This window comes from Pygoscelis adeliae, unplaced genomic scaffold (genome assembly GCF_000699105.1).
Source record: "Pygoscelis adeliae isolate BGI_AS28 unplaced genomic scaffold, ASM69910v1 Scaffold40, whole genome shotgun sequence".
NCBI classification, from domain to species: Eukaryota; Metazoa; Chordata; class Aves; order Sphenisciformes; family Spheniscidae; genus Pygoscelis; species Pygoscelis adeliae.
In genome coordinates, this window is record NW_008823953.1 from 732,420 (window position 1) to 744,010 (window position 11,591).

Consider the following 11,591-nt stretch of genomic DNA (forward strand, 5'->3'; position numbering starts at 1 on the left):
CCCCCCCCCCCCCCCAAATCCCCCATAACCCAACCCACAAAAAAACCCAACCAAAAAACCACGCAAATACATTGGTGGTGTGTGGCTGTATATTAATATTTTAAAACCTAGAAGTAATCCCAGCACTAGCAAACACTGTGTTCGCTTTTCTTAATCACGTTCACTTCTAGGTGTTTTTTTGATGATTTATTGATCCTAAAAATTAAACTAGTTTTTGTCCTGCCCACTAGATGAAGCTTAGGTGGTTTAAATATGATGTTGGCGGAAAACTTTCTATTCTTTTTATTTGTTGGCAGTGGGATATTGGACAACTATGAAAATGTGATGGTATTTCTTTCAGGAGCTGGTGATGATACAAGAGCCTGGGGCCCACCTTTTGCTGGAACAGAAAGTGTTTATTTTCTCAGTGTCAATAGAAATAAGAAGGTAAATGGAGTTCAGTATTGAACATTAGCCTATGTTTTCTGTGATTACAACTGAAGACATAACACTTCTTTGTTTGATTCTTAACATATATAATGGAGCAATAGTTACATTGGCCTTAAGTTATGATGAATAAATTTCAGGAGAAAAACAAAGAGTTCTTTTGAACAAAAAAGGCTGCAAACCTCTGGTATGGTGCTGTGGTCAGCTGAGGCAAATTGAAAAAGCAACAGTGGTCCTGCCAGTCCTCAGGTGCTTGTGCAAATTGACTGAAAATGAACCCTGCTGAAAGTAAGGGTTATTTTATTTGAAGGATTGTTTTTTTCAGGTGCATCAGTTCAGCTGACCTGCATCACTTGGCAGCTGGAGCTGGAGGAGAGCAGGCATCATACCACAGTTAGGTTGGCTAAAGGTAGCTTGTGAAACTTCAGGATGAAGATGAAGTTTCATGACATGCCTGAGCTGTTTAATGGCTTGTTGCCATTGAAACAAATGTTTCTGGTGTCCCCATGTGTTCTTGCAGTAGTAGGTGCTGTGCAAACATACAGTGGACAGACTGCAGTGCAGCTCCTAGCTCCATATCTGTCAGGCTTGTTTTGGTGCATGTCTGTTCCATTGGTGAGACAGTTCAGCTTGCTTTACCAACAGAATTTTTTTTGCAGGGGGAGGTAGGGTGTGTGTTAAAATTTACTTATTTGATTTAGCTGTAGTGTGAAACTTGACTGTTGGTTATGTTTAGAAGAGGCTGATAATCACCAGAAGGGCTTTCATATAGATTACTGTTGTATTTTTTTTATCCCCAGAGTATAGCTATCAACATGAAGGATTCAAAAGGAGCAAAGCTAATCAGAGAGGTAGGTTTTGATAGCATGCAAACTGTACCTATTTTGTATTGTTTTGATCCTGAGTAATAAAGAATAAACTCTGCATTTCAAGTATTAATTTGATATGTGATAATTAAAAATATATATGTGTGCAGTAAATTTGTTAGATTATAGTATATAGCCTCTGTGTTTTTGGACTCAATGTTCAGTGTAATTCCTAATGATTTTAGATATAAAATTTACATGAAAATGTCATCAGAAGCTTCAAATGAAATATTGTGAGGAAAAGGTCTAACAGCCTAGTGCTTTCCTTTTACTGTTGCTGTATTTGATCTTGCTGTACTACTTCATTAGAAAGCTGCAAGCTGGACTGATGTGATGAAGCCAGTCAGCAGTTTACAAAGAGGAGATACTGGGCTCCAGTATTAGCGGGTTTTTGAATGTTACAGTGTATTCATGACTTCAGTTGCTGTGCGTCTTTCTGAGAAATACTGTCCTGTAGGTCAAACTTAATATTTGTTTCTTTTTTCAGTATTTGGGTTCAGAATGTAAGGGTCTTTTAAGGGTGATCCATTTTTCCATTGAAAAATTAATAAAAGCATCATATTTCACATTCTGTGAAACCTGTGCTTTGTCACCCTTTTTTTATTTATTGAGAAACATAAGACCTGCTACTTGCTAGTGCTGTTTTCAGCCCTGCAGTACTAACACATCTAGGAGGGTCAGCTGGCTTCTGTTACTGTTTGTTTCAATCTCCGTTCCAATCACTCTTTCACAGTGAGACTGTATGTGTCTTGCAGCAAGTCGAATTTGTCTGGTAGTATTTTTTGTTGGGAATATTGCATGAAATGGAAATAGATTAAGTTGTCTGATACTTTTGACCTTTTTTCTTCCCTGTCAGCTATGTAAAATACACTTCGTATGAAAATATTTGGAGTTTATAAGCCAAGGATTCTGCAGTGCCTTTTCTCTTCGCAGAACAGAACCATTTATTGTTGATTTGTTATGAAGCTGTATGTTTGTCTTCTAAAGGTTTTGGAAACAGACACTGTCATTTAGAATAATTTTGCATGCTATAACACAGATGTGTTTTTGGATAAACTAGTCACATTCTAAATAAGAGCTATAAAAATTGTTCCTCTTGCATAAGAAGACTAGCTTGTTATTTGACCTTTAAAAATAGTGAAAGAAAAGCTACTCTGCACAACATGTCCACTGATTCCACATGTGTGGGCTGGACCTGTTTGAAGAGTTAAAGGCATCTGGGCTTATGAGTCAGGATGAGCTGGAGAAAAGATGGCTTCAGCGTAAGCTTCTGTGTGATTGCCACTGTTTGTGGTTAGGAAGTTCCCTTTTTCTCATCTTGACGTTTGTGCAGGAAGATTACTGCTTGATTCTGGTTTTAAATGTATAACCCTCTGCCTGCAATATGGAGAACCTTTTTACGGTCTGTGGAGTTGAATGGCCAGTGAGTTAAGAATTTGCAATATAGCTTTTGTGCTTGAGGCTCAGGTGCCTGGTTGAGTTCAAATCCCACATAATTTTTAAGTCAAAGCAGCAACTTTCTTCTCCCTCATTTGTCATGCAAGAGCAGCATCCTCTGTCAGCTTAGCACTGGGCTTCTCACCCTTTTTCTACTGGTAAGATCTCTTGTACCACTGTAACGTAGAGCTATCATGATGCTGAAGATAGGATAGCTGGCAGTAAGAGTACTTAGAGCTATAGACAAATGGTTCCTGCCAGCAGCAATATTAATTTTTCTCTTAGCTTGATGTCACTGGAATAGTCAAGCATGTATAAGAATTACTTCCTGTGATGTGATGTTATGGAATTTCCAGTGGGAGAACTAACTCTGTTAAAATATTTACCACACTAGCTATCAAAATGAACAGATCTCCTGTGACAAAGTAATTTCTTATAGTTTCTATCCTTTAAAAGTTGCTTTCATAACCACTACAGCTTTCTGTTCCTTAAATCAATGGCATCCCTATCTGTGTTATACCAACACTGTGGACTGAAGTGATGAGGCATTATTGAAATGTTACTCTACTTGTGGAGTTGTTAATCATTCTGCTTGATTTAGAGTGATAGTTTTGGAAGTGTTTGGTGCAGAGGTCTTGACATTTCATTATTGCATCTCAAATGGAACTAGAATATAACTTCTTCTGTTTGGAGTTTTGTCAAAAAGAATATGTAAAAGGAAGTTATCTGTAACAGGCTTTTGTTTTCAATTGTCTCCTAGTAACATCAGGACAGATGTGTATAGAATTGAGCATTGTTCAGCAATGTTAGTATGAAAAGTAGTGTTCATGTCTGTAAAGTAATTGATGGCAAGAAGAAATTCAAGTTTGTGACACTGGTTACTCATACATAAATATGAATTGTGTCCTGAGCCTAAGCCCTACAAAGAAAAGTAATAAGGTTATTTTTTTTTTTGTTAAGAAAGGTAACATGGTTAGAATAAATTTCGTTTCCCCCTCTCGTAAATTCCATATAGGTAGAAGAGGGCAAATCTCAGAATCTAGAATCGTATCAAAAACAAAGGAGTAGAGAGTCTTCAGGTATATGACAAAAGCACAGCCTTGATAATTCAGTCAGTAGTATCAAGTGAGCTGAAGAAGTCTGTTGATCAGGAGTCCTGGCTGCTTTTCTTCCTTTGGCACGGCACTACAAAATACTTGTCCAAGGGTCTGCTCTTTCATGATTACACGATTACATGATTCCCACAAAATTATTCTTTGGTCTTCTTTCTTATGTTTCTTTATTCTGTGTCACTTGTAGCTCTGTCTTCCTTCCTAATGCTTTTGGCTCACTGTTAACTGCCTTCCAAATATTCGTATGTCTTCCTGAATGAAAATTGTTTTTTCTCTTCAGTGATGATACGTGCACCAGTCCCATGCTCTGACATCCTTTTGTTGTAATATGGCTCAGTGTCTCTTTAGAGCATTATTTAGCAGTTATTCTCAGAAGCTCATTTTACGAACCTTGAGGATACTTTTCTCCTGAGTATTTAGTCTTAACTCATTAACTTTTCCATTTATTCATGAAGAACTTGGGAAAATTCAGTTGACTGGGAGCTGATGGCACTCCTTCTTACCTTCCATTACCAGCTGATAGGTCCATGTGTCTCATGCATGCTCTCACTTGATAAAGCAAACTATTCATACACATACACATATATATACAGACACACACACAAAAATATGTATATATGTGTGTATATATATGTTTATATGTGTGCGTAAGCACATTCTCTTCTGTGTGGAGTTTTTGTAAAAAAAAAAAACCAACCAACCAACCCCCCCCCCCCAAAAAAAAAAAACCCAAACAAAACTTCCAAAAGGTTTGAATAGTTTGCTTTATCAAGTTAGTAGCATCATTATTTGTTATTGTTATTCAATTTAATGACTACTTTGGCATGCATGATGCCTTTTTTTCTTTCCTGAGGCATAGATGTTGAGCATATCAGTGTCCTATCTGGGTTATGTAGTATTCCAGCTCAGGTCTGTGTTGTATCGCTCTGTTAGTAGAAGTTAAAATACAAATGATGTGTTCAGAGGACTTGTAGGATATGAAATGTGAAATTTCAGTTGACAGTGGACTTAAAACCCCATTGAGACTGAAAATCCCTTTGAGTTTTAAGAACATACAGTTTGTTTGGATCAGAGTCTGAATCCAGTTCTCCACAGTGGCAGAACCCTGGGTACCCATGCTTGGTTCAGTGAGCATCAAAAAAGTACTATACACAGACTGCTGTCTTTATGCATTAAAGACTATTTCCAAGTGTCATGAAAACTTTAGTGGCAGATCTGACGCAGCACTTGTAGGATGTCTTGAAAATTCATGTTCATTTCTCTCTGAGAATATATACACTGCTAAACTGGGCCCAAGTCATTGTATCCTCACTTAGCACTGTTGTCATCCCACATATGTTGCCAAGTCCAGAGGTATGGTGCTTTTTATGTTAGAGTACCATATGTCACACTTTCTTCCTCAGTGGCTTGTAGGAGATGGTAGTTCTTCAGTATAAGATGAACAACAACTCTCAAACCATTTTAGCCCATACAATCACTGTAAATTGGATAGATTATAAAATCCCAGTGAAAGCAATACACAAGTTGTAACTGATTTAATCTCTTGAATGAATTAAGCTAAGGCTGTAGCATTACCAGTTTGAAAAGTATTTATGTATGAACTGTGAGGATTTAAAGAGAAAATAAGAAACCCTTAACTTTATTTTTCATAAAGGCATACTATTAAAGAACAAACAGCTTGGCCCTATTGTGTTGCCTTTACCTTTGGTGGCTTGATCTGCTGTCCTGCAGAGAGGATTGGGACAGCTGTAGATCTGTCTGAGCTACTTCTGTTTTCATTAGCAAATGCTTTAGCTCTGTGGAAACCTGGATCTTCTTGAGAACCTTCTTGTGACAAATGCCTATTTTTTAATAACTTCCGTGAAGTTATGTTCTGTTTACTTCTATGGAATCATGAATTAACAAACCAGCCAGCTGTCCACATTGAAACCCAGCAATGCTTATTAAGAACCTGGAGACTGTTTCTCGTTTACTATAGTCCTACAGTCTCTTGACATAGCCACTTTAAAAATACTTAATAACATGTTTTAAAATGCACCTTTGCCGTATGCTGAACTTAGTATCTGTAAATGTTATTAGCGTCTCTTCTGTGCATCCAATTAAACCAATCATAGGTTGTATGCTGCCTTGTCGAATAAGAATCAGTTTCTATCTTTTCTGTTAAATACTTGCTGGCTTGGCAGCTTCTTTGGCCTTAAATTCAGCTGAACAGCCTACATGCTAGAACAAAAATGCTTGTGATTGCTGTTATGGTGACACTAGTTTATAGAAGTTGGTCTAATATACTGTACATATTAATCAGACAGTGACATGGTAGTTTCAGAGAATGTGACTCTGATCAGCTGCAAACACCATTAAGAAACTAAATGTTTTAGGTTATGCTTAAAAATGTGTGCACAAACGTGTGTACCTGTCAGGGAATAGTTTCTTAAATTCCTGGGGAAAATAAAACAACCAAGCAAAAAACCCTACAACTCCCCCAAGGCATACATCTTTTAACATGTAGTTCTCTTGCTTCAGGAGTTCTTAATTAGTATTAGTCTTATTGAAACATGTATCTCTATCTATAACTTTCATAAGGAAAAAAAAAAGATGTAATTTAAAGCCATCAAGGTTATATGTTAATCTTTAACTTCAGTAGATTTTTGGACTAGGTCATTCATTTTGATGTGATGGAGAAAGTCACATTGCAGAGCTTGACAGCACTGTTCTAATTGAGGTGACTTTAAGATGTTAATTTTAACCCAATAAATTTTTTGGGCTCCCTATTCTGCTTCTGCGTACAGGAAGTGATATGTATGGCTTCTGTTACAGTAATTGTAATCAATGATTTTTAAAATGGAAAAACAATTTATAAAATTATTTCTAAGGTAGAGAAGGCACAAAGGATGAAGATGCATTCTTTCTCCCCCCTTTTTCTGAAGCTAAGTGCAGATATAAAGGTGATGATTGTTCTGTAAACTATTGTCAAGTCTTGGGAAATTGATGTGATACTGATAAGATAATTATATTATAGTTTTGTCTAGTTTCTTTAGGATTTTGACAGTCTTCTTTCAGGATATGCAGCATCTCTAATATGTAGTTTGCAGAGATGCACAGTCTAACAGGCCAAAAAAATATCTTTCTAGGTTTGTAAGTTTTCTTTTGCCAGAAAGACTGGAGCCATTTTGATTAATGAGATTTTAAAATTAACTTACATGAAGAATTTATTGAACTTTTGGAAGCTCATTAACAAATCTTACTCATCCTTTTCTTTTCTAAAGCTTGCAGCAGTGTCTGATGTTTTTGTGGAAAACTACGTCCCTGGGAAACTGGCTGAAATGGGTCTAGGTTATGAAGACATTAAAAAGATTGCTCCTCACGTAGTGTACTGTTCGATAACAGGTATTTTAATTTCAATTACTTGTGTTCATTATTTCCTTTATTCCAGTCAACTTGTAAAAGTCATGTGGTTATATAGGAGTATATTATTTTGATGTCAGTTAAGATAATTTGAAAAACTGAGTTTGAATGTTCAATTCAAAAACAGGTATAGAAAAATTGGGAGGCAGCAACCATGTCAACAGCTTATATCTTGTTCAACAGTGGCATTACCGTGCCAGCCTGGCATGTTCCTATTGACTTCAAAGTCAATAGGATGGGCTGGGCTCCTTGGATTTTGCTTTGAACTAGTCAAAAACTGATTCCCCCCCCCTCCTCCCCAACAGTTTTGCTGTATCAGTTTACATATTACAGGTTTCCAATCTGGTAATCTCAGTGTTCTTTACTGCCCTGAAGCATCTCTCTCTTCAGAATTGTGCGGTTATATGTTCATGGAAGTTTTACGTTACTTTGCTACGGTCTATTGCCTGGTAACCGAAATGGTAGAAGGATTGTAGGTACTTTATAAATGCTGGGAAGAATGAAAATAAAGTAGACATAAGAATATCAGGAACTACATACGTGTAAAAATAATTTTAAGTCTGAAAAATTGCTTAAACCCCCCCAAAAACATCCCAAAAAATCTTGATCAAGCACTAAAATTAAAGGATCTGTGCACGTGAAGTCTACTGTTAAAATACAATTAAATTAAAACACAGAAGTTACAGGTATTTTTAGACTGGTTTAAAAATCTTAGTTACAAACCTGTTATGCCTCCGAATTTCTGAAGAATAAATGGCTTTGGCATTTTAGTTACTGGGTATTGATGTCATTTAATAGGAACCAAATAGCTTTTTAGTCTGTTGTGAGGTATTTATCATGTTTGTGTGGCAAATGTCTGAATAAGACAAGAGCAGAAAGGCAATTATATGCAGGGCTTGCTGAGAATCTCTTTGTTTAAATACATTTTTAGGTTGGTCAGTGGCTAGTTACCACAATGTCTTTCACATTTGCTTGTGCATGTAATCTCACAACTGGAATTTGTCAAGTGGTTTTTGCTTTTTTTTTGTTTGTTTAGTTGCTGTACCCATAATTGATGAAAAAGAATAAAAATTATATCCAAGATACAATTTATGTGAGGTAGCTTGGCCTTTGATTTAGTAAATCTGTTTTGCCATTCACACTACATGTCAGCTTTTGAGTGCTTTTGTGTTTTACTGATAATAGACAAACACATTACTGAAGTGAGGGCCTAAGGAAAGATACTGTTTAATTTCCCAGAATCATAGAATTGTTTAGGTGGAAAGGACCTCTTGAGACCATCTAGTCTAACCCCCCCTGCTCAAGCAGGGTCAGCTACAGCAGGTTTCCCAGGACTCTGTCCAGCTGGGTTTTGAGTATTTCCACAGCTGATCTGGACAACCTGTTCCAGTGTCTGATCACCCTCACAGTAAAAAAGTTTTCCCAGTGGGATTTCATCCGTCATTTGGTATCTCATATACAGGCTGTACAAGAGATAATAGAAATACATTAGTTCTCAAGCCCTTTCTGGTTTGCGAGTCCTGTGGAGGATAATGGATACACAATATAACATGAATTATGTTCTGAGGTCTTTGAACAGAGGATTGGAATGATTTATGCTGTTTAACTCAGCCAGTTTTGAGTATGCTTTTTTTAAGGGTGTATTTTATGTATCATAACTATTGTTAACAGACAAAATTATGTTGGTCATTGTTAATGACTGTCATGAACTGTCTTACGTTTTAGATGTGAGAATATGTAGATACAGACATTTTGGCATAACATTTGATAATAACTAAGTAACCAAGAAATAAACATGTCCAGTGTGTCAGAATCAGAGTTTTTTCCCAACATTAATTTTTTTATTTTCTTGTTTTTTCTTGTTAGTCAGTATACATGCTGAAGACATTATAGCTGATTCATTTAATAAATTACAAATAATTACTGGACACTACTTCCCTTATCCATTTAGTTAACTCATTAATGAGACTGGATATCATCTGGAATGTTTTGGTTTCTTATTTTTGGAACCATACTACCTTTCAAGTTTAAACTTCATAGGTATGGAATGCAATCAATAAACAAGTAATTTGAAGGAATCAGTTTCACCCTACAGCATAACTTGTATAGCAGCTGTGATCAAGATGTCTTTAAGTTTCTTGGATTTTTTGTCTCATTCAGTTATTGAATGCAAGTATAAATAAATCAAATTGGATATTAAAACTTTTTTAAATTTAGGGGCCATCCAAAAATATGGGAAGTAATTTTCTGACTTTAGGCTGTACTGTATCCGTCCTTTGTGCTACTCCAGAGAGTGTGCTTGTCGTTCTTATCATTGTTATCATGGTTGTTACGCTTTGGAGGAGTGGTGCTTTCACGTTTTCAAGACTGTTATTTGTGACAAGATTTGTGTGAAAATAGGGGTCTTGTATTTGTCTTCAGATGTCAGAGTCGCCAATTGATAGTCAGCACTAACTGACAGCCTTTTCTTCTTAAGGGCTCACCTTCTAGAACACTTTTTATCCCAGTCACCAGCTGGTTCAACACCCGCTGGCTGCATTTTGCGTTTGTGGTTACAGTGATAGTAGCCATTACCCAGTTATGGATTAGGTTATTTGCCAGATCCTTGAAGTGGTTCAGGTGCTGAATGAGCGGGCTCCTTGTGATACTGTTCTTGTGTGTCCTGTTATATAGGAATTTCTATTTCATACTGCTTGATGTTGAGCCAGATGGGGCTGGGCTGTCTTCAGAGTATATTGCATTGGTCATGTGGTCATGAACGGTTCCTATGTGCCATCTGTAATATAACAACACCTGTATGTATTCCATTAAACTTCTTTCCCTTCTGGATGGTAGGTAAAATATCATAGAGATGTCATCAGCTTACTTTTCATTTATTATTTCCTTTGGCCTCCTTGCTTTAAGTTGCGGTATCACCATGAAATCTAGTCTAATCAATCCCAATTCTAGTACTGTATGGTTCCTCCTAGCCTCCCTTTCTCTTAACTTCTGGTGGCCTACAGACTAGCATTTCTCTTCTTCTCAGCCTCCCACGTACATGATGCCTTTGTGCCCTCTTCTTGGTCTTTTTGTCAGATCTATTTCCCTTCCTTCTTGGTCTGTACCCTCCCCCTGCTCTTTCCTAGCCATGATTGCCCAGCTCAGCCAGTTCAGACTCTTCCCCTCTCCAGTTCAGTTCCTCACCAAACGTCAGTTTCCCTTACCTCCTTTGGCTTCAGGCTCACATTTTCCTACCAGCTTCCTTTTCTAGCTAATCGTGTTCTCCAGTCCTTAAGAACCTTCATTCTAACCTTCACTTTTTTCTGTTTCTCCTTTTCTACGTTGCAGTGCTAGTAGGAATCGAGCAGAGGGGATACCCTCTTTCCATGCTTGTTTTTTGTGTGCTATCCTCATGCACAATAAGTGTGAGCAGGAAATATAAATAAACACTGGGCTAGAGCATACTCAGTTGGTCTGTGGGGACAGCGTACATACATTTGTCAGAACAAACTGCTGGCATGTGTGATACAATGGAGCATGCACTTCACGGACTGAATCTTTGGAGATTTTAGCCTTGAAGCACTAACAAATATTTCCTTGAAGAGTGTATATTTCCCAGCCCCCATGATACCTTAAAGCTGGATTTGAGGATTTTCTAGTGGAAATAAAAAATAACAGCATTAATAAAAAAGCATAGCCATGACAAAAAGGTTTCCCATTCTTTCAAGTCTTCACTCTAAAGAACAGAAATTCCTGTGTTTTTAAGCAAACAGCTGTAAGTTTGTGTGTGTTTTTTTTTTTTTTCTTAAAGTAGCAAAACAAACCTGCTTCCCTCCCTGGTTTTGTGCTTAAGAACAGCAGAAACGTTCTGTGAGAAATTCTGAAAACATTCAAAATTCTCATTCTTATACAGCTTAAAGATCAAGATTGGACTCTATTACATATAATGCTTTTTGTTAATGGAACATATAGGGAGGTGACTGGTTTAGCTGAATAGGCACGTATTGTAGCAGAATGTAAAATCTGGAAGACGTGCTCCTTAGAAGTCAGAAGTTACACTACTTTATAACTTATACAGAATTGAGCAATTTTTCTTAAATACAGGAATAATGTTTGTATGGAATTGCCCCTTTCTGAATTTTAGACTGTTGCAAATTGTTAGTGAAATGAAATAGTGTAATTTTTCAGAAAGTCCAGGGTCATATGTAGGTGAAGAGTTTAGACATAGGTAAGCCAGATGCTGTCTCCTTTATGGCATTTTGGAAGTCGTGATTAGCAAACTGAGTTTCTTATCCAAACAGCTCTGATTGAATGTATCCAGCCCTGCAGTGGCTGTTGCAGGGTTGCAAGGATTTCCAGATTTCCCAAC

At 37.1% G+C, this 11,591-nt stretch overlaps 1 protein-coding gene across 1 annotated transcript in view; it reads left to right on the plus strand.

Annotated features, from left to right (window-relative positions):
* Positions 1-11,591, plus strand: part of SUGCT (succinyl-CoA:glutarate-CoA transferase) — a 326,679-nt gene that overhangs the window by 3,543 nt on the left and 311,545 nt on the right. The window contains exons 3-5 of the mRNA XM_009321484.1: positions 341-426; positions 1,227-1,277; positions 7,105-7,225. Of these exons, the coding sequence (XP_009319759.1) occupies positions 341-426; positions 1,227-1,277; positions 7,105-7,225 (258 nt within the window). The remainder of the gene's footprint in view (positions 1-340; positions 427-1,226; positions 1,278-7,104; positions 7,226-11,591) is intronic.